We start from the raw sequence: 24,374 nt of genomic DNA, 5'->3' as shown, positions 1-24,374 counted from the left end.
TAAATGTACTGACGGATGATGTGATCCAATTATAAAAAATATAAAAAGATATGTCAAGTTAGCTAAAGTTAGGCCTATATAGTTTATGCTGAGCCAAACATGTTTGTTTAATTTAAATTTAAATTGAAATGTATATTTAAATGAGATGAAGGAAGAAAGTCCCCACAGAGACAGCAGCAGCTCCATGTTTACGCGCAGCAGACCCGCGGTTCATGTTCTTTTTGGCAAGCGACCACCATGCCCTGCATGATCGAGTAGATCAGTACAGACGAAGGAACAGAGTGCAGTGTATCTGTCGCCTTTTCCCCCGGCTCAGCGGCTGTAGCAGTGATTGGGTGGTGATTGGGCACGTAAACACGCACGTGACATGTATTAAATTATGTCTGATTAATTTAACACACCGGAATAATAAAATGCTGACTATAGTAGAATTATTATCACATAATATTTCCAGGTCATTTCCAGGTCATACTGTATAAGAACGAGGAAGAGATCCACGCACACACTCGCTTCATTTGTTTCTGTTCTAAGTGATGGAAAAGCCTTTATTTTATTTTATTGGATTCATGAAGGATAATAAGCCTTTGAAATGCCAGGTCTTTCAGATCGTAAACCCTAACCCTAACCGTAGAGTGCACAAGTTTGTTTATTCTCTGTAAATATTACAGAACATGATGCGGTGTAGTTTGTATATTTACCACTCACCATCCAACTACATCTTGTACTAATTGGCAAGCTACACCCCTGCATGATCCAGGAGATATAAATTATATATATTTATTTTTAATCTATGGATAGACGAAGGAACAGTCCAGCTGAAGAGCGCTGTTGCAGTGTTGCCAGATTGTGTAAGATAAATAAGGGTCTATGAAAACAAGCCCAAAAGAAGCAACTACACTATTTGAAAATAGACGATTTACAAGCTCACAACGCGTCGCGATGCAACACATCGTGTGGATCTCCAATTTTCAAAAAAATATCTTGGAAATCACTTTCAAGATTTAAACAGTTGTTTGTGTCATCATGATTATATTAACACAGAATGTGAATACTGTGCGTGCCGATATGGGCGCACAATTGTCATTCTGAACAAGGTGGATTTTTCACTGTGAATGAATTAAGGCATCATAATGCAGTATGCAATGCCTCTCTCTCTCTTGAATTGAGAGAAGACTGGTAGCTGTATAAACAGTATAATGTCTAGTGTTTAATGTATTGTGTGATCTGTCTGTCGGGTGGAAACCTCATGTCTAAAACTTTTTAGGATTCAAATTTAAGAACAGCAAGCAAAAGTAGCATAGCCTACATTACTTGTATGCTACAGAAGTAGTGTGTTCAAGTAGGGCGTTAACTCACAAAATAAACCACAAAATGTTAAAATATGGAGATAAGAAGTTTCTACCTGACAGCGATGATTTGCTTATGTATTTTTCTTTCTGAATCCTGATGGCTGCTTGGGGACATGGACAAATAACTTATGCATCTATGACTGAGGCAGAGGCACTACAGTATATGAATATGTGAAACACACTCAACACAGATCATTCACTTAATGCTTAATTTATAGTCTGTGTACAACGGAAGTAGATACAAAAATGCATCACAGCATGCCACGTTGTGAGCTACGTAGATCTGCTATGCTACTTTGGTATAAGTACATCTGATATCTTTGTATAATGTAAGTCTATATTTATTTATCAAGCAAACAATTCACTGTTATAATTTACTAGAACAACTGAGTATACTTTTAAGGTTGAGGAAATCGTATTATATTCAATGGAGCACTTTGAGCCTAATCATATTGTTACTGCAAAATACTAACATCAACATGACACCGTAAACAGAAATAGTACAATATTTAAAGAGCATTAGTGAGGACCTTATGGAAATGCATTGCAAATGGGTGAAGATCTTCCATTAATTATAATTATTGAATTATTGTTATTATATTGCTAAAAGACGTACTGTATTTCTATCAGGGGGTTATGAAAGCGTGCTTATTTGACATGGGGGGGGGGGGGGAGGATGTGTAACAATGGAAAGTAGACAACTATGTTGTGGAATTTCAGAGACGGTATAAATGTAATCTGTGTTACAAGGAGGTTGAATTCAAATGAAGATAAAACATTGGAGGGGGGAGGGCTTAGGGGTAGCAGTGGTGCATCAAAACACACTGGAACAGGTCTCTGTAAATACACCTATGAATAAATATGAATAAATATGAATGTATTTCCATACTTAATAATATGACATTCACTGAAGTAGGCCTGCATTCCGTCAATTCTCTCACCTTTCGTTGAGAGAAATTATCTGATGTACTGGACATTGGACTGCTGGCTTTAAGAGGGTGGCTTTATTTAGTTCATTGGACAGATGATGTATACAAAATAAATGTGGCTTTTTGTATGTTTTCCGAGTAAAAATGGCAACAATTGTATAAACTGCATGTAGGCCTACTGTATCTCTGTTGGGATAGGCAGGTTAACATAGTTTTACCAATGAACCAATCTTAAATTTTCGGGTTCCTTGACTTGTAAAAGTTTGAGAACTACTGCCCTAGAATACAAGACCAACCACATACAGTACATTCAGTAAATAGGTGATCTCGTCTCGCTGTCGAGGCTCCTAAACACTGGGGCCCCCCAGGGGTGCGTCCTTTCTCCACTTCTCTACTCATTATACACTCATTTCTGTCAATCTCACTTTAGTACCGTTATGATGTATAAGTTTGCTGATGACACATCCTTAGTAGGTCTTATTACCAACGAGGTTGAAACCGACTACCGCAGAGCAGTAGAGGAGCTGGTGAGATGGTGTGAGAGTTACAACTTGATTCTAAACATCTCTAAAACCAAAGAGATGTTCATAGATTTTAGGAAAAATAAATCAAGTCCCCTTCCCCCCCTCTTCATCAATGGGGAAGAGGTAGAAAGAGTTTCCTCCTTCCGGTTCCTAGGGACCACCATCCATGAATCCTCATCATGGGATCTTAACACCAGTCTCATAATAAGTAAATCACACCAGCGTCTCTATTTCCTGCGGCAGCTTAAGAAGTTCAAAGTCAGCCAAGCAGCCATGACTCACTTCTATAGGGCCACTATTGAAAGTGTTCTCACCTTCTCCATGCTTGTCTGGTTTGGTCTCACAACCTCTCAAGACAAATTAAAGCTTGAAAGAGTAATACGTCGCGCATCAAAAAACATAGGATGCAGCCTCCCTGCACTTTCCTCACTCTATTCCACCAGAATAATTAGGAAGGCAAATAAAATCATTGCAGGCAACTCCCATCCTGCACATCACCTCTTCAATCTCCTCCCATCAGGCAGGAGATATAGAAGTATCCAGAGCTCAACATGTCGCTTCAGGGATAGCACTTACCCTGTAGCCATTAGACATCTGAACTCATAGTATATACATATAGCACTTTAAAAGAAACTGAATGTAATTTCCTATGCTGCTGGTTTTTGTTTTTGTATTGTACTGTCCTTCTTGTTTGTGTATTTATGGTTGTCTGTATATGTTGAGTATGAACCAAGACAAATTCCTATCACTTGTTGACATGGCAAATAAATTATTGAATCTTGATTCATTGAAATAGAAGTCGCATGTAAACAGCTCACGCATTATGCACTAGAGATGTTACACCTGCTGTGTCAGATTGATCAGATTTGCAAGCTCAAAAACACATTTCAACAAATGTAGATTCATTGTACAATGGCTATTTTAATAGAAAATAGTAGAAAATATTTAAAGTAGAGAGTGGGGAAAAGGAAGCAATCCTATAGTAGAGAGCCCTGGGGATGCTACCGTAAGTGTATAGGGGTATAAAGTGTAAGAGGCAAATCAATTCATCTTGCTTAGCCTCACTTGCAGCAGTTCACTGCCTCCCCTGTGTGAGGTCATTGACTGTCCGCTGGGCGCGTTTGTTCACATCATGTGCAGAGTATTAATTAATCAGCCACTGATTAAAGGCTGGATAACGAATGAGGAGCGCTGACTGTGATCGATTGGCTCAGCTTTAATCTGGACACTATATACCATGTATGGGTCAGTCTTCGGAGGTCCACTGACTGCACATTAAAGGCATGTTTCCTGTACTGTTTGTTCACCTCTCTGCACGGATGTCAGCAAGTGTTTTCAGATTTTACTAGAGAAATGAGCAACCGTGGATCTGCCAAAACAAACTCCAAAGAAGTGTAGACCTACAATAGGCCACATGACAACTTTAAACCTAAAAAAGTGAAATGTGTGATATTTTTGTGAACAGTTTAACAACACAAATCTTGTGTTGCAGAACGGTACATGCTCACGCATGTGTAGACTACTGTTCTAATTAGGATCTACAATTAGGATCTTCTATCTTCTTAAAGTAGAATTCCATGCTAGAAGGCTTTCTTTATTTGTAGTTGTTACGTCCTCAACAAAGAGGTCCAGGTGTTATTTTGTGCAAAAGCGCATTATTGGCTATTTCCCCTTCCATAACACCTGGACCTCTTTGGTGGGGACGTAACAACTACAAATAAAGGTAAGAAAGCCTTCTAGCATGGAATTCTGCTTGAACTCGAAAACTACGCCACTATCCGTTGTGCTGATCAGACATCCAAGGTTCGGATCTGATTTCAGATTTTTCATCGTATCTCGATCAAAATATAAACGTTTCTCGAGAAAGATAGCTAGCGTGAGCTAATTCTAACAAATTAGCCTTTTCTTACAATGAAGGTCTGCGAGCCGACTCCGAGCGGGGGAAACGGAAGCACTTGAGTAGTAATCTCCCCAATTCTGGCCCTGTACAAGGTAATTATACCACTTGTGGCCACCAGGCCGAAGTCAAAGTGTTAATGGTTCAACTAGCTGATCTACATCAACACGTTGTGAGCTTGTAGATCGGCTATTTGAACTCTATTTCTCAACTAAGTCATTGGACTTTTTTAATTTTCGGTTTTTCATGTCATGTGAAAGCAGGGAAACATAGCTTCAAATTGATATTGGTTCAGTTTGACCCACCAGTTTTGGAGATATGGCTTATAGAGTAATGAAACAGATATCAGTTTTCTCCTCTCCTGAACAGTTAGTCTTTCCACCATGACTGTCTCGGTATCTCTGTAAAAAAGTCACATATGGAGATAAGAGTTTTCTGCTCGACAGCAACAACATGTATTACAGGTTTTGGGCTACACTTCCTGTTTGTCCGTGGTGGCGCCAGGCGGGTGCGTGATTGTAACCCCTTCGCCACCCCAGATACAGTCGGAGCCAAAGGAAGTAATAAAAGGAAATATCATTTTGAAACGGAATTGGTTTTGAGCAGGGATAAGGATTTTCGGGTGAGATTGTAATCAGGAACCTCCTGGCTGATAAGAGAGGCCGGGTAAAGGATTTGCTGGTGACCACTTCAAAGTCTTCTTTGAAATTGCTTGAGGAAGCATGCTGTAGCAAAGACTTAAAGGAGTATAGTACATCACCCCCGAAAGGACTTTTTCCTCTTTCTATAAATTAATCACTTCGGTGAAGCCGCAGAGAATTTTGTGCCTGATGCGTTCACTCATCACGGTGAATGAAGAATAAAAAATACAAAGAGAATATCGTCTCTGTCGGCCGGAAACCTCACGTCGAGAACTGTTCAGGATTCAATCAAATTGAAGTAGCAGATACTGTATACAAGCTCAAAGCGCGTCACTTTTCGTTGCCTATTGAGCTTGTGGATCTGCAACGTTTGATGCTTTTGTGTGACGCTTAGGCATGTAACGGTATGAGATTTTACAGTAGGCTACTGTATGATATCAAACAAAATACTGTATTTGGCGGCATGTCACAGAATAAAACCAGTGTACATCCTGGGCGAGGTCGCGTGCACGCATCCACCTGGGTGACGGCAGACTGCCGGGCGAGCGCTGCCGCATTGGCATGGGGGGTCAGGGTTGAGTGTACAGGGTTTGTTGAGGTCAGATCAACATGGAATGTCAGAACAGGTCAGCTCTCTACTAATACATTTGGGGCGGGCCCGTCTAGAGTTTGAATGGACAGGTATCAGTCAAAAGGGAGACATCGAAGAGGAAGGACGGGTGGGAAAGGATCAACAAAATGTCAAAACAGGTCAGCTCCATATATGGAGATCTAAGGGTATGAGTTTTTGGGGTCAGTTATGTAGAGTTACTGGCCGGCTCCATATGTTTTTTTTTTAAATTTAATTATAATTTTTATCCCACGATTTTGCAACCCATTTTTTCACCCAGTGTCAATGTAATCCTGGGCGCTACACTTCCTCTGCCAACCTGGGGGGGGGGGGGGGGGGAAGCGGACTGACCTCATACTTCCTTCTATGCATGAGGAGTCCAAGCTGATTCTTTTCACCTGACAGGAGGAAGTTTCCCCAGCCGGACGTAGCGCATAGATAGAACACGTTATTCCGACCAGTTCGATTCACATCCATCAGGCGCCCGGCCCGGCTGGCCAGGGGGAGGTAGCCGGCTCCATATGCAGATCTAGGTGATCTGCATATGGAGCCGTGCTATCCAGGGTTTGATGAGGTCAGTGTCATGTTCTTCATTATATGGAGGCATAGGCTATACGAGGTGTGACACGACACGGGACATTACTGGTGGGAAATGCAGGTTTTCATAGTAAACTGCAACCTATTGTCTCAAGCAATAATATATTTCTTTAAATAATTTAGATTTGGATTCTTTTTTGGGGATTTTCTGGTATAGGGCCCATAAAATAAACCATATAAAATATTGTAGAGACCTTCTGTCTATCTAAAGTATGTTTATATGAATATAATAGTCAAATTTGCGTTATTGTGGGCTCGTAGATTGGTGTGCGACACCGCCGTGAAATGAAGTCTTGGGCTGTATGGTGTGATGCATGTGATGGAACGGATCTGTGGAAAGGAGCCGACTGTCTGAGGGTATGTATGGACTGCGGATGTAATCTATGGAACGGAGCCTGGCTGTGAGGGTATATGTATGGACTGGATGGATGGATGGTGTTCAAATCCAGCTTTTTAACAATTGGAAAATAAATCAGGGAGATGAAGACTTGTCTTTAAGCAGCGGGGAGAAATGTCTCCCCACTCCACATCAGATTGGATCACTTTTTATTTCCACTGCTGTCAGGCAGAAACCTTGTATCTTTATTTTTCAACAAAAAAACAATCCCCCTTTTTTTTTTTATAATTGCCCTCCAAGACTGAAATCATGCTAGTTTCACTATCTCTGAAAAATGCTGAAAGTGAAAGTCTGGGTTTCAAACGTAATTTGAACCAATGAATAGTATTACCAAGAGTGTGTGACTATACTGTATAACAATATTGGATCCAAATGTCCCCATCAGGCCTTTTATGTGTTATCCTTTTAGTCTTACCGTCTGACTGTAGTACCACGTGCTTCTTACACTTCTGACTAATACATTCAGTCAATCAATCAATCAATCAATCAATCAATCAATCAATCTACAGTATCAGTGGTTTTCAACCAGTGGTTCGGGGACCACCAGTGGTCCTTTAGGGGGTTCCAGGTTGTCCCTAGCTAATTGATGGAGAGTCTGTAAACCTTATTAGATCTTTAACTCGTTACGGGAGTCCATATGGTTTAATTTTTTTCCGTGACTCAAATGGCGAATAAATAATGGACCTTGATATGAAAAAGGTTGAAAATAATTGAACACAGCGTCTTTTCCCACCATTTTCTGAAAAACTAGTTTTGGGGGAGGGGAGGGACGACGACGACGACATAGGAGTGTTTCCACCAGGCAGACACTATTTCAGTTAGACACTTCAGCCTGAGGATGAACCATTTACCGTTCATTGCAATGCGATTGCATTCAGTTTGGCGGTGTGACTCTGCTCCTGTGCTACTACAGATGCCCTGCACAAGCATGACAGAGAACCTGAGAGTTAGAATCACAGACTTATGCATCAGGTAACATGTCATTTTTCCGACCTTCCGTTAGTCCAACCGATTACTAACACTATCCCTAACCCTAACCTCAGTCTTAACCGGCCACGTACTGTAGGTCGCTAACCCTAACCTCTTAACCCTGCAAGACCCGGATATATTTCTAAAAAAAAAAAAAATCAACCATTCCAGATGGTGTTAGAGGAGACTAGGAGTACTTTGGAGAGGAAAATATATATTTTTTATATTGTAATATTACAACGTTGGGTCTATTGGGTAGCAGAATTTCATAGGTCATTCAGTTTTACTCACTGTCAGAACATGGCACATGTCTATACTTGTCTATACAACTTAAGGGTTCATTTATATGGTTATGGTTTATTATCATATCAGTATCCACAGAATCAGAGGAGGAGGCAGGGTTGGTGGAGGTGGAAGGAGTTTGAAAACAGGTGTTGACGTATTGTACCATAATATAAAGAGCATCGCACCAGTATGTGCAAAGCAATTTCAGTCAGGAAACTCAGTGCAGTTGCCGGCGCCCGGCGGCCTTTCATTGGGCCGTCTCAGCATCACGTTCTCATTCACATGATTCACTACATCCAATCACTCACACATTCCAGCTTCATACCGGCTATTTAAACTGGAAGTTTGCACTGCTCATCCTGCTTGCTTGCTGCTGCACACACTGATTCTGCTGCGCTGCTGTTTGCTAAACTTTTGCTGCTCGCCCTCCTCCACCCCAGCTACCGCCTCTCATTTTGGATTGTATATGTTTAGGTACGGGGGATTCAGAGTCCCTATTGTTGGGACTGATGCGCTTGATCGGAGTACCTATAAAGCTGTTCCAATTCATCGCCAAACCATAATAAATATATTGCTCATTTTATCCATTCCTCAGTTGTCCTGACTGAAATGATAATATGGTGCAATGTTTTGTCTACTCTGTGTCTCAGAGGAGCTCTCTTTCTCGGAAAGTTGGCATGCTATAATAGAAGCCTTGTTCTTGCATGAAGACAAAACAAGGAAATCTTGTTTTAAATGACCAAAACCGCCTACCGATGATATCACTTGTAGGCTGATGAAGTCGCCTACACCTGCTATTAGATTTTTTACGTTTTTGCCTATAATGAAATGCCCCACAATAAGCACACACCGGGTTGAAAGTGTTTAAAAATAATAATCGCATAAAATATATATTTAAAAAAACTTTTAAAACACTATAATAAGGAGATTAAAAGTGTCAATAGAAGTCGGCAGCAGAGAAGAACCAAGGGGCCTTCTGCTATAATTGGAAGTGTGACCATAGTCATATAAACCACATTGCCCTTCATTTGTTTTTGAATATTCTCTGTCCTCTTGTTATGCCGTTTACTTACATTCCTGGTGATATATTCTACTTTATCTCTCCGTGCGATCAATACGTCTCTCTCTCCATTTAGTCTTTTCTCCATCCATTCGTCGTCTATGTCTGTCTCCTCTCGGCTTTCCGCTTGTATCCCTCCATATAAATAATTGATAAGCCATCTCTGACTGGCCTGGGTGTAGTTAAAGGGTGACTTAAATCCCGGGGATAACATCAATACATGGCTAAAAAGTATAGCCGTCAGCCTTACTGCCTTCACACCATTCTCTCCTTGTTATTAATGAGTGCACTTTGGAATGACTTTCTTTTCTTGGACTGGAGGAAACTTCACTAGATCTCTTTTGTAGGTCTGTTCCAAAACATTAGATTATTACGGGAGTCGGGAGATAGCCCTGCGTATCGTCTCTGTCGGGCAGAAACCTAGTACACTATGTCCAACAACAAAACAACAAAAGCATAACCATTACTTTTCAGGGAAGAAAGGATCCAATGTAGTTATCATTTAGTCACAAGTTCTTGTTAATATTGTCATTGGTTCCATAAAACCCACAGACACTTGACCATTTTCAACCTGGGGTCACTATTTTGGTCAGGCCATTATATAACATTATATATTATTATTATATGTTATTTCTTTTATTATTTTCCTTTTATTTCTTCTTGCTATCTTTTTTGTTAACTATTTTATTTAAATTATTTTTCATTGTGAAATGCAAGGAATTGTTCTGTTTATTGGCATATTCGAAATAAACATGACAAACAAACAAACAACATTATAAATAATAAAATAATTGTGCTCGCAGTGCATCCTGCTTTGTCGAGCGTCTACGTTCGGGGGTAGGAAGCCAGGCGGGGTCCGGAGGGTGATAATTGTCACTGCATGTAATTCTGCGTGCTGGGGGCGGAGCATATCATCACGGTGGGGGCTCCTCGCTGGTAGGTGAGTCAGTAGTTCACAACAGCAGTGACGGCATACAGAAATGTGTGTGGGTAGGAACTAATTGGCATGACTAAATTGGGGAGAAAAAGGGGTAAAAATAGACATCTGCAAATAGCAGATGTACAACCTCACGACGTGTCACACTTTGTAGATCTGATATTCTTGATACTTTTCACGAGACTGTCGTACAACAAAGTATAAAGTAGGACATCAATTTATGATAAGAACAAAACGAGGGGGCACGGTGGCACAGTTGGTAGTGCTGTCGCCTCACAGCTAGAAGGTCCTGGGTTTGATTCCCGCTGGGGACGCTGTGGGCACTGGCGGCGTGTTCCCTCCTCCGCGTCATCAGTGCCCATACCCGAGGCGGGGGTTGGCGATCGGGCCTTTCTGTGTGGAGTTTGCATGTTCTCCCCGTGTCCCCTAGGGTATAGGTACCCTCACAAAAACATGCCGTAATCCTGGTCTCTAAAACTACCTCCCCCTGGCCAGCCGGGGTGCCTGATGGAGGGGAAAGGAACTGTTCGGAATAACGTGTCCCTTCCACGCGCTACGTCCGGCCGGGGAAATTCCCCTCTGTCAGGTGAAAAGAAGCAGCTTGGACTCCTCATGCATAGAAGGGGGCATGAGGTCAGTCCGCTGCCCCCCCAGGATGGCAGAGGAAGTGTAGCGCCCAGGATTACATTAGATAATTGGCACTGGGTGAAAAGAAAAACTGGGTTACAAAATCGTGGGATAAAAATTACAAAATCACACCTGTGTGAACCGAGTGGTGCAATTCCCCTCTCTCTCTCTCTCTCTCTTAGTTGAGTCACAGACTAAGGTTCTGTGACCATCCTCTGGCAAGGATGGTTTGATGATTGATTTGACCTCTATGGACCCTTTATAAAAGATTTAGCCCCCAGGTCCCTCGCAAAAATCCCAGCATTTTTTGCTAGAGGGCCAAATTCAAAATGGCGCCCGGCGCCATAGCCAAAAATTTACTTTTGATCCAGATGACGTAGAATCATGTATGAAGACACTTTTTCATACAAGTCAACCATGAGGATTCCAAATCTGACACCATTTTAATCATAAGACATCGTTTTGGCCCAAAAATCCAAGATGGCCACCACCCAGTACAGTGAAAACGTAAATTTTGAAGAGGAAAGTTATTTTTACGGGGTTGTTAGACCCAAGCCCAAACCCCAACCTGGAGGACCAGGTGCTGCTTTTTGTCTGACCTCTCCTCTGAGACCTGCCCGGCTTGGTTGAACCTGCCAGGGGTATGACCCCCGCCGGTATAGCCCTCAGAATCACAGAGGCACACAAGCCTCCCCACCGCAACAAGGTAAATACACATGGGAAGGTAATTGTTTGTTTTTTTACAAACACAAAACACATCAATCTGAATCAGAGCATTCTGTGTTACTGTCTTCTGAATCATCTGATTCAGATGACTCCAGCCTCCTCTTTGCATCATCATCATCGTCCTCACTCTCAACTTCCTCGTCCTCTTCAACTGGCCCTGGTGCAGGTAGGTGTGTTGGGAGAGCAGGCCGTGTGTGGCGGACAGGACGACAGCGACTACCCACCAACTCCCAACCATGTCCGAGTGGCGAGGGGTGGTTTTTCAGTGTTGGGTGGCGCACTAGATATGCCAAGTAGTTGGCGCGGAGGCAGTGTTGGTGTAGGCTATCTGCATCTGGAGGGAGACGGATAAATTCTTTTTTCTTCATTGTCTTGGCAGCACAGGCTTCAGCCATGGTGTTACTCTTCTTGTCTCCATAGATCACCTGTCTCGTGAATGCAAAGAGCTCTTGTTCTACCTCCTTCTCAAGGTCAAGGCTATCTCCACACCGTGAGAGCTGCTTCCGTGCCACAGAGCTCTTTGCCACCTTGTCATACACTGATGATTTTCCTTTGCCATAGAAACCTGAGATGGCATCACAGCCTGTAAAACAGTGTAGCTGCACAATGCAGTCTGCCATCTCTTCTGTCAGAAGAGCCACGGCAGAGGACTGTCTCTTTGTTTCTCTTGATGCATAGCATGCCAGGGAGCTGCCGTGAGATGACTGATGCTGCGACATAGACATCCGTATCAGCTGCATCAATAACAATGGGGCCACTATAGCCTGACTGCCGCAGACCTGCATAAACAGTGAAGAGGATGGTGTCAGCTTCAGACTGTTCAATGCTGTAGTCTTCCATCAGTTGTTGTGTTGACACGTTGATGCAATGTGGGCCAACAGAGTAGACAATCTCTGCCTTCACATTCTGTGCCAGGTCGGTGAGGTAGCTGCATATTAACTTTTGCAACCGCTCCTTGTTACTGCCACTACACAGTAGTGTTTTGAATGCCTTGGCAGAGGGGAAGGGGTCATTCAATTTCATGTACGTGTTGGGTACATGTGCCTTACCCTGTACACGCAGGTCTCGCTCATCATCTTTCGTTGAGTATGCTGTATCGTATGGGTCATTCACACAGATGATACGGTGAGCATCACAATGGCGGGCAAAGATGATGGATGACATCTTGTGGACATATTCCGACCACTTGTATGGGCTGCCGTCTTGTGTCTGCCGATCCTCCGCTGATGGAGTTGCCATCCTCCAGATCATGCCCATGTCAATGAGAGCGACATAGGGTTCTTTGATATCTATCATTTGGAGAGAGAGCTTCTGGATGAGCTTGCTCTTCTGTGTCTTCCTGTATGTGCCATTGGGGTTGAATAAATCCACACATTCCTCAACAACACAATGTTCCAGCAACTCGGGGAGCTTGACAAGTTGACTGTCTTCAACCAGGTTGATCACTGCTTTGAGCGCTTCTTTCCATTTCAGCAGCTCTTTCCTTGAGTTCCTCGCCAGGCTTCTCTACGCATGCATGCTTGGAATTAAATGTCATATGTTTGCTCAAACTGACAGGTGCATGAAGGGATTTATTCTTACTGAACCCCCCGTCCCGCAAGAAGATGTTCAACTTCTCTTCTCCTGCAGAATGGGCTGATTTAAAGTCTGCAATGAGCTCATCAGAGGCAGGCATGGCTGACTGTAGGGTGCGAAGTGTGGATGAGGCCGGATTAAACGGGAATGAGTCGAACTCATCCATGCATGCAATCAGGTTCTGTACACACTGCTCATCTTCTCACATCCGTTTCGGGCCACTTTCCGTGTGCTTCCTCTTGGCTTCTGTTCGGGTGGCAAGAGTGTTGTGAGCCGTTCTTATGCGGACCACATTGTTGACATTTCTGGAGTGCACCAGCAGCTGCTTTTCGTTTTGCAGGATGGAGAGCCAGCCTGACTTCATTTTGCTGCCCTTGTTCATTGTACATTCAATCCACATGTCCCAGGCCATGTTGGAATAGGGGTTACCTGTGATGGACTGAGTGAAGTTTGTACGAAGGAAGGCAACCTGTTCAGCAGGGAGAGCTGTCAGCATTGCCCAGAAGTCAGGCAGCCACCTTCCATATTTATTGTTGTCGTACGCTACCATCCACGGCACCATAGCATGCAGAGATCTGACATACTCTTCCCAGTTGCAGATATGGACTGCATGCACATTCTGCATTAGCGCATCCGTCATGGACAGGAAATCCCTCCAGTAGTCTGCCATGTCACTGACCTCTACATGGGAGAAAAGGTTGGTGATGAGATTTTTGAGATCAGCATCATCCTCCAGTGCTGCATGAGCAGCAGTAAGGGTTTCCTGGGAGATACTTGTATTCCTTAGTATCAAGATTCTCTCTCGTCTCCTCTGTTAGGTTGGGTATCAGCCTCTCCTTGGCCAGCTGACTCATAAGTGCTAAATCTTTTATAAAGGGTCCATAGAGGTCAAATCAATCATCAAACCATCCTTGCCAGAGGATGGTCACAGAAACTTAGTCTGTGACTCAATCTCTCTCTCTCTCTCTCTCCCTCTCTCTCTCTCTCTCTCTCTCTCTCTCTCTCTCTCTCAGCACTACCCCTCTCTCTGTTTCTGGCACCCCCTACTGGTATTAATAAATGCACGCACGCAGCATTACCCCACACGGACATTGCTGGCCATTGCTGGTTTCACGCATGCGCACACCACTCATGCTCATGACGGATACATGATACACACACCCGGACATTCCTGGTTGTAGGAGTGGTTGCACCACTAAAAAAAAAAAAAAAAAAAAAAACATAAAACGATGAAATGTGGAGATACAGTGACAATAGTATTGCATAGCAGTAACAATCTTGTTGCTTACAGTATTCTTTCAGGTCAAAATGAAAGCTCCGCTCAATCCTAATACTGCTTCAGAATAACAAGGCTTTATTCTGCCTTTTTGGGACTGAGTTATGTTGTGTTTCATTATGCCTCTTCAAATTAGCCAAATTATGTCCGTTTTTCGCTCTTGAAATAATACACACAGTGTGAGGAGGCTGCCATGCGTAATCCAATGTATTAACACCTCATGTGTTGAGGTTTAGCCAGATGCTTGGAACATCTTATTGGTGTTAATACGTTAAATTACCCATGGAGCATGATTCAGCGTGCTGGCTCTTAGGTTCTATTTTAACATTCTCTTCAGCGCCTAGGGTAGGTAGTTATGGGCCTGGCTGTGATGTGCATGCCTTTGTAAACAACATGAATGTTTTGTCTATTGAGTCTAGCTGAAAGCTAATTATGTTTCATTAACAATAATGGAACCATTATTAAACCACTGGGATATTCACTTCACTATGCAATACCTCACTTACAAGTGAATCCAAAACAAGTCTTCAATAAGGGCACATATACGTTTTTCCTTGGTAACCGGCTACACGGCAGCAGAAGACTAGGCAGAGAGCTGGATCGATGGGATCCGTGGAATTGACTTTGGTACTCAATTTACAAATGGGTGAACAAGGTTAAAGCCTGATTTGTTAAAGTCTGCTGCTTTCACATGTTATGATGTTGACTTCCACCACTTCTGACATCAACAGTCCACGTAAACTTTCCAAACTACTTTCGCTGTGTGCACGCGCGTGTGTGTGTCCACTGTCTCCAGCTACTTCTGATGTCATACATACCTTAATGCAATTGCTACACTACAAACGCGACACTGACTGTTTGATACTTTTATTTCTATGTATGATGTACTGTTTTTCCACTTCCGGTGATCAAGTATATTCACAACTATATATAATACTATACTAATACTATAATCCTTCCTCAAAATGCATACATCAATACTATGATCTATTACATCACAGTACCCACACTGTATTGGTGTGGGTATATCAGAACGGTTAAGTACTAGTATAATATAATATGGCTGAATAGTTGTTCTGAATCCAAGGTTGTGTTGAATAATGATAATTAAAATGTTTTACTGTGTAGCCGCACTCACAATGCCAAACGTCTTATTGTGGACACAGAGATAAGAGCAACGTTAACGCTTCAGACAGACAATCAGCTTTCTTCAGGGACAAAAACTACTATGCTATTATGACTAAATATATTGACAATTTTGTCAACAAATGGTAGGGTAAAATGTTAAGGACGGACTAGTGGATGAAGAGATCCAGTAGAAGACAAGTCATTTTATGTTTGGTTTCGGTGTTGAGATTGTTGTGAACATAACAGATCTACAAGCTAGCTATTTGGCTTGGCTATTGGTTATTTTCAGCATCCAACCAAGTGTCAGATCAGGCATCTGTCATCAAGGCAAGACAAACTATAAACATATGAGGAATAAATATTGCAAATGCACGCTCATTAACTACATACCGCCAGTCAGGTCGAGGCTCACTATAGAAATGATAAACACAGCAACGCTATCATAACTAGTAACAGTGACGCATGTACAGATTGCATGGCAACATCAGTAGAAATTCACTAGCTGACTAAATATCCCTCTGATCATGAAATAGTAATTAAACAAATCACCCATGTTACTAGCATAACCATTTCTTCGCACAGACTAAAAGCGAATCTACCTAAATGTTAAAGTAAATAAATAAATGATTTACGTTAAACTGGAAGTACTCGCCAGAAGGGCACGCAAACAGGTATTTATCAATAATGGGTTATTCTACGTTATGTGTGTTTTCCCAGATTGACTACTACGCCCAGAGGGATCTGAAACGGGGTCTGCAGCTTTTTGGAACAGAGGGCAATGTGGGTCTGACCAACGCCTGGATGATCGTCCAAACTGACGTAAGATTCCTCTGCATACAGTTGAGCTGCTGTGTAGGAACTAGAGGCGTGTTTGTTTTTACACCTGGAGATCAAGTCCCGTCCAGGACAGCCTTCATACTCGCCCCTTCAGGAGACTTGGCCGAGATCTGAATTTCTTTTGCGTCTTCCAATTATTTATACTAGACCTGTGTCCGCCGGCCACCAGCCTACTTGAGAACGATGCAAACCTAGTATGCAATACCAATTGTCATAGCACCCGTTTTAACCGTCTGTCTGTGTCCCTTATGTCTCCATATATGGAGATCTCTATGTCTGTCTGCCTGAGTCTGAAGAGTTCAAACTGACTGTGAAAAGTGGACTGGTTAGGTGTGGGGTTGCCATGGCAATCAATTGGCTGAGGCAGAGGCTGGGAATTCTACAGGTGAGGGGACTTCATTAGGTGCCTGACCAGAGCCTTTTGTGGTGATTCCGGACAACCGTGTATCTGACCGACTCGACACTGGGCACTGCACTCCTTGTGGTGGTGTGGAATTTGTGTGTAAAATTTGAAGTTGGTGTGCGAACAGTTCACGAGGTATGTGGATTACAGACGTACATACTTGCGTACACACGTACAGAGATGTGGTGCATTTATTGATGAAGAGAATCAAATGTTTCACGGTCATTATTTATCAGGACGCTGGTTGGCTTGATGCCATGGCATGGACATCGTTATAGTGTATTCTGAAATGTCAGCAGGGGTCGTTTAATGTGTATTTTCAGACATTTAACCACTTAAAGTGTCAATACTTAGCCTACTAAACTTGACCTTTTTCACTCTGTACTTGGTCTGCTCTTTTCCCCTGTACAACAAACATCTTTGCCAAAAATAGCCAATCTGCTATTTTTGGCTTACATTCTCCTCCAAATTGGAATGCTAGGTTTCAAGAGGTTCATGTAAAAACATTAACCTTTCATAGAAATATTTGACTGGCCCCTGGGTACCAAAGGCCCTATATTGAAGGAGTGAATTAATGCGAAACTGCCTTCTAAAAGTGGGCGGTCACCGTTGAGCTCTATTCTAGCTTGAACATTCAGCAAAAATAGCCAATCTACAAGCTCACAACATGTCGCTCAATAGCAACATGTGGGTGCTCGTGCAGTGGTCCAGGATTCTATTCCAATGGTTGCAGCTGTTACATATCCCTAGCTACTTTAACTGCACACCCTAAAGCACTGACACCACTGGTGTAAAGTACAGTAACGTTTTATCCCTTCTCCATGTAAACAGGCAAAACGGTGAATCCGCAAAACTTATGACATCATGGGCTGTATTTTGCATGTCTTAAAGCGCAAATAACATGCATTTTAAAACTGCTTTTAATATTTAATAATCATATGGTCTATGTCCCTCAAAGTTATTTCTAATGGTTTGAGCCTCAATCACCACTCTGATATAACCAGGCCTTGTCAATTATTTCTGGACTTTGAAAGCAGTTTTAGCTGCAGTACCACACTGTCCTGAGGTGGAGAGGGTGCTGATATGCAGATTATTTAATATTTGAGTCTTTATAATACTCATGCTAGATAAAACCAGGCTTGTTTCCATTCCATGCCAGCTTGGAAAATCAACAATGGTGGACATTGTAAACAAAGTGGAAATGCAAATTTGCAACTGAAGACTGAAGAACAGGAGGAATTATACAAAGTAGGGTGACATTGATGACATCACGACGAGGCCAAAATCAGTCGAGCTGTTTCTGAGAGCAATTTCCATTAAAACACCCATATGACATGAAGGCCTGATTGTTCAAAATTTGTTATTTGTGGGGATAGAGAACACACATGGGAGCCCCAAAAACACAAAAGAAATAGAAAAAGTTGAATTTTATGTTATAGGTCCTTTAAGTACCAGGTCTTATTCCCTAACTTGAGTAAACTAAAGACCTGGAGGCGTGATCAATGCCATTTGGCTATTCTGAGTGGGAGAGGACGTCAGCTGTTCATTTATCTTCGGCCGTACAGACTCCATTTGACGCTTTTCACCTCTTTTATGAGACATTTACACCAAGCTGTCTGTTCCTACAGTTCCTACTGTAATATAGAATGTGTAAAGGCACAAAAATCTGAAGCTCTTTGGTCAACAACACCACCTTCTGTTCCGTTGGTCATGCATGTGTTTTGGTGTGTTCACATCTTTCAGACAGTCTACTTTTTGATGTCAATCAATCAAGTCATCTCAGGCCATCTCAAGCGGCAGATGTCGGCAAAAATCGTTTTTTATATTAAAATTATATATACTAGCCCTTACCCGTCGTGAGATATCCCCCCCCCCCCTTGTGGCCGCGGGGGGTACTGCACCCGGGTGCGTTTGTAATTGACTAATCAATTCATTAATACTCATTAATGTGTCAAATCGAAAAAAGGGCTTCGTTACGCCCTCCACATGCATATGGTCAATGCCTGTGTGAAGTGATGGGAGTGATTGGTGCAGGCAGTAAGGAGTTACGGCACTGTTTCTGACAGACAGACACACACACACACACACAGACACACACTCAGACATTGTTAGTATTATAGTATGATTTTAGGGCCATGTCATGTGGTCTACCTGCAAAGCCTTTGTGATCTATACTGGTAGATCGTGATCTACCTTTTGGGCACCGCTTAACGTCAGATCAGGGGTTTTGTCGGCCAGCGCCAAAAATGCTCCCCGACAGCATAATCAGAGCAAATACCGGGCAGTGTGTATGAGCCATAACGTGTTGACTACACTACACTACACTAATAAGGACACATAATAATAACTAATAACCCATCCGTTACTACATGTGGAGTCAACTCCCACAATTTCCTTCTTCCCATAGTGCGCGGCAACGTAACTCTGGAAATTCTAGTGATACAATAATACTTTTAGTTAAAAAATGCAAGTAGCCTACATTTTCCACGACTGTCTGCCACATGCACAGTGATGTAAATTAGTTGTTAACCGATCCAGTTATAACCAGCATGTTCATTATTTATATCCAACCCATGCAGCAGACCTTGGGACTTCAAAGTAAATGAACCGTATCTGCTTTTAATTAAAACGCATAGCAAAGGGAAGCTCACACAAAGAGCCTGTTTACACAGCAGGGCTGTGGGTCTTACTTGAATCTTTAATTCTGGGCGTAAACAGTCTTTGACAATTAACGTTTCTCAGTCTACTAAGCCTTTAACCGACCAATCACAGCTTAGAACATCCCCATTAGTGGAAAGAAACAAAAATACAAAATTCCAGGTGTCGTTAAAACGCTGTTGCAATGTTGATTTTAACAGCAAATTTGTAGTTTCAGTCATATAGGCCAGGCAATCTAGCCCATTTTAGACCCAAAAGTCAGACTAATTAAAAGAGATTTTTTTTCAACAGATATCATTTCTATGAGGTGTCTAGAATAACATACTAAAAGTCCTAAGAAATCCTAGATGCGGAAATATGTTTAATTATCATCAATTCAAGATGTGTGCTAATACATCGAGAAAACTAAACACCCTAATAGGCTTTTTTTTTTTTTTGTCCTATCACAATGAAACTTTCCACAATGAATCTTAACATGAAAACTAAACTTTTTTGTATTACAAGTTTCTCTGAAACTTAATTTGAATATGCAAATTAGCTTAATATATATTGAATATGCCCACATTTGCATATCACGAAAATTACTTTTCCCCAAAATGTATAATATTTACATTGTTGTTTGTTAATGATATCAAACACACTGATCAGTATTTCATGAACCATTTCATCTAAATATTGTGACTTCATAGAATAACATCAAAAACACCATTCATATGTATGACAAATGCATAAATCCGTCAAATCTTCCTCCAACCATCCTACTGCTAATGGTTGATGGCAATGCTGCTTTTGGACTGGCCTCTAACCTGAAACCTGCCGGGCTTGGTTGTACCTACCGGGGGCATAACCCCCCCACCGGTATAGTCCTCAGGGTCACAGAGGCACACAAGCCTCACCACCACGACAAGGTAGCAACAACAGGAGAGGTTCCCCTGCTAACGTGGCCCAGGAAAGAGAAGTCTGGAACTCTCTGCAACCCGACTTCGGATGAGCGGATGAAGATGAATGGATGGATGAATTTGCAAAACATTAAAGGGATTGTGTCATTGTGACATTAAAAATAAATGAATTAATGTCACATGTGAAACCTTTAAGGAGTAGGAAACACACAACATAATTGTAGCGACAGAGCTGTGTGATGGAGTCTACCTGGAGGTGACAGAGCTGTGTGATGGAGTCTACCTGGAGGAGACAGAGCTGTGTGATGGAGTCTACCTGGAGGAGACAGAGCTGTGTGAGACAGAGCTGTGTAATGGAGTCTACCTGGAGGTGACAGAGCTGTGTGATGGAGTCTACCTGGAGGTGGGAGAGCTGTGTGATGGAGTCTACCTGGAGGTGACAGAGCTGTGTGATGGAGTCTACCTGGAGGTGGGAGAGCTGTGTGATGGAGTCTACCTGGAGGTGACAGAGCTGTGTGATGGAGTCTACCTGGAGGAGACAGAGCTGTGTGATGGAGTCTACCTGGAGGTGGGAGAGCTGTGTGATGGAGTCTACCTGGAGGTGACAGAGCTGTGTGATGGAGTCTACCTGGAGGAGACAGAGCTGTGTGATGGAGTCTACCTGGAGGAGACAGAGCTGTGTGATGGAGTCTACCTGGAGGAGACAGAGCTGTGTGATGGAGTCTACCTGGAGGTGGGCGATGTGTGATGGAGTCTACCTGGAGGAGACAGCTGTGTGATGGAGTCTACCTGGAGGTGGGAGATGTGTGATGGAGTCTACCTGGAGGAGACAGAGCTGTGTGATGGAGTCTACCTGGAGGAGACAGAGCTGTGTGATGGAGTCTACCTGGAGGTGGGAGATGTGTGATGGAGTCTACCTGGAGGAGACAGAGCTGTGTGATGGAGTCTACCTGGAGGAGACAGAGCTGTGTGATGGAGTCTACCTGGAGGAGACAGAGCTGTGTGATGGAGGCCAGTCCAAAAGCAGCATTGCCATCAACCATTAGCAGTAGGATGGTTGGAGGAAGATTTGACGGATTTATGCATTTGTCATACATATGAATGCTGTTTTTTTTATTCTATGAAGTCACAATATTTCGATGAAATGGTTCATGAAAGTCTGATCAGTGTGTTTGATATCATTAACAAACAACAATGTAAATATTATACATTTTGGGGAAAAGTAATTTTCGTGATATGCAAATGTGGGCATATTCAAATTATATATTAAGCTAATTTGCATATTCAAATTAAGTTTCAGAGAAACTTGTAATACAAAAAAGTTTAGTTTTCATGTTAAGATTAATTGTGGAAAGTTTCATTGTGATAGGACAAAAGAGAAAAAAATGCCCATTAGGGTGTTTAGTTTTCTCAAGGTATTAGCACACATCTTGAATTGATGAGAATTAAACATATTTCCGCATCTAGGATTTCTTAGGACTTTTAGTATGTTGTTCTAGACACCTCATAGACATGATCTATGGTGAAAAAAAATCTCTTTTAATTAGTCTGTCTGGAAATGCTATTTTGCCTGGACTAATAGTCGACTAGATCTACAGTTGATTTAGTCGACGAAAATGTATTTTCCCCGGCTTTGATGGTGTATAAATCAAATGATATGCCTGATTTATACTCAGCTGTGTGCCGAAAATAGCCGAACTACAAGCTCACAATGTGTCGCAGCGTGAGGCGTTGTGAGCTTGTAGATCGGCTATTTTCAGAGTGACATTTGATATTTCTGTTTGATATTCACAATTTACTTTTGGGCAGATGCTCTACACTTTTATCAGAACCTGTCGTCAACATGTATCAATAAGCTCTATAAGCTTGTAGATCAGCTATTTATTTGTTTGTTTGATTGTTTATTAATTTATTAATTTATTAATTTGTACACTCTCAGAGTTAAATTAACAGTGATTATACAATATAAATTGGGCCCCCAGAGATGGAAATTATTAATTAAATGGAGGTCCGTAGCCTAATGCATGTCAAACTGGGGGTCCTTGAAATTAAAATGTTTGATAATCACTGCTAGAGCTGTAAACATCTTCCCTTATGGGGGTCACTGACATATATTATCAAATATATATATATATATATATATATATATATATATATATATTAATAAATGTCAATTTGGGGGTCCTTGACATGAAAAGGTTTTAAATCCACTGCCACTATAATAATCTTATTATCTAACTATAAATGCACCCAGTCTCTGTGTGTGTGTGTGTGTGTGTGTGTATGTGTACTGTACGTCTGTAATCCACGTAACTCGAGAACCGTTCACCACACCGACTTCAAATTCAACACTCGTTCCACAATACCACAGGGGGAGCAGTGCCTGGTGTCGAGTCGGTCTGTCCAGATCCGCCCCAAAAAGGCCTCTGCCCGGGCTCTGGACAGGGCCACTGCCCAGTGTCCATATATGGAGCTGGCCTGTTCTGTCATCACAACACATATTTTTTGGAGAACTCCATATAAAGACACAGAGAGACGGATACAATAAAAGGGACACAGACAGATGGGTGGAACAGGTACTCTGACACGGATATACAGCATTTCCAACTTCCATTGTTACCGGCTCGGTGCTCTACAGGCGGGCAACGGTCTAGTAAACCATAATTTGTGAGAGCGTATTCCTGTGTCGTGGATTTCAGCTGAGGCAAACCTAAAGTAGACTTTTTGTCAGTAATGTACTTTGTGAGAATACAAATCTGACATGATTCCACTAAGCTGCAGAAGCATAGATCTTTAAATAGAGTGGTGAGGGAACGCTGTAGACCAGAGATTAATGCCGTACCATCCCTGACTGCCTGAAGCTCAGTGTAAAAGAGTCAGCCTGACTCTTTTAGGCTGAGCTTCAGGCTTTAGGCTTTAGGCTTCATTTAATAAATGAATAAAACTTTGTATCTCTATCCTGGGCCTGTCATAATCAGGGAACATAATATGGCAAAGAATAGGCAAACGTTTACAAAAAAGAAAATCTACAAGCTCTCAACACGTCGAAACGGGTACAGGCTTTAGTTTCGACATAATAAATGTACCATAAGATATGGTATGTCAGATAAGCGTGCGCACCAACTCGTAACATCAGTTATTCATCAGAGTTTTTTTGTAGAGGGGGGAAAGAGGGGGGAAAGTATAGACCCCTGAGGCACCCCAGTCAACGAAGTACGTTACTGTTGTATGGTTTTAGTGGTTGCTGGTGTTCTCCCTACTCTTCCACTGAGGCCATGCTTAAACGGTTTGTAGCGAAAACAGAAAACTCCTGTTGCGTTCTCACTCTTTTTTTCTGCATTTAGAATGAGGGCAATTGATTGGAAATGCTGTAGTGTGCATGCCAGGTGGCTAGGTGGCAGTGGCGCACTGCCAGATAGACCTGCAGGCACGCATGCATAGAACCACTTCCGTTCTACTTCCTATCACATGGTTGTTTGTTTACATTCACCAATACAGTGTGGTTTCACGGCTCGATGAATTTACTTTTAGCCTACAGACAGTGCAAACAGTATATGTGCATGTGCATGTGCATGTGTGTGTGTGTGTGTGCGTGTATGTGTGTGCACGCACGTGTGTGTGTGTGTGTGTGTGTGGAGAAAGAGTTTGTTGTTTGCTTTAGGAGAATCTGTACATTTCACTCGGTGAGATCATTTACGATTTGAGTGTGTGCATATGAGCGTAGGTATTTGCATATGATTTGCATATGAATGGGGACATGCATTAGTACTGCTTTCCCCCGTGTATTAGTTATTATAGTTGCATATTGCCAGGTGCTGTCAGATGAAAACCTCATATCTCCATATTGTACTTTTTATCAGTAGTGGAAAAAGTACTCCATTGTTTTACTTTTGTAAAAGTATCAATACTGCAATGTAGAACTATATACTCCATTTCAAGTCAAAATGTACTTGAGTAAAAGTACAAAAGTATTGGCATCAAAATGTACTTAAAGTACCAAAATATATCCCATTTCAAGTTTTCAAGTGTGTGTGTGTGTGTGTGTGTGTG

At 42.1% G+C, this 24,374-nt stretch overlaps 1 protein-coding gene across 2 annotated transcripts in view; it reads left to right on the top strand.

The window, feature by feature from the left end:
* LOC310855260 (tetraspanin-4-like) overlaps positions 1 to 24,374 on the top strand; it is a gene marked incomplete at its 5' end in the record, with an annotated part of 266,914 nt that overhangs the window by 228,882 nt on the left and 13,658 nt on the right. For both annotated transcript variants that reach the window (XM_083760197.1, XM_083760196.1), the window contains one exon: positions 16,245 to 16,346. In XM_083760197.1, the coding sequence (XP_083616323.1) occupies positions 16,245 to 16,346 (102 nt within the window). The remainder of the gene's footprint in view (positions 1 to 16,244; positions 16,347 to 24,374) is intronic.

This window comes from Protomyctophum parallelum, assembly GCF_964188405.1.
Source record: "Protomyctophum parallelum genome assembly, chromosome: 2".
NCBI lineage: Eukaryota > Metazoa > Chordata > Actinopteri > Myctophiformes > Myctophidae > Protomyctophum > Protomyctophum parallelum.
The sequence above is the reverse complement of the archived record's forward strand: the minus strand, read 5'-3'. Positions and strand labels throughout refer to the sequence as shown.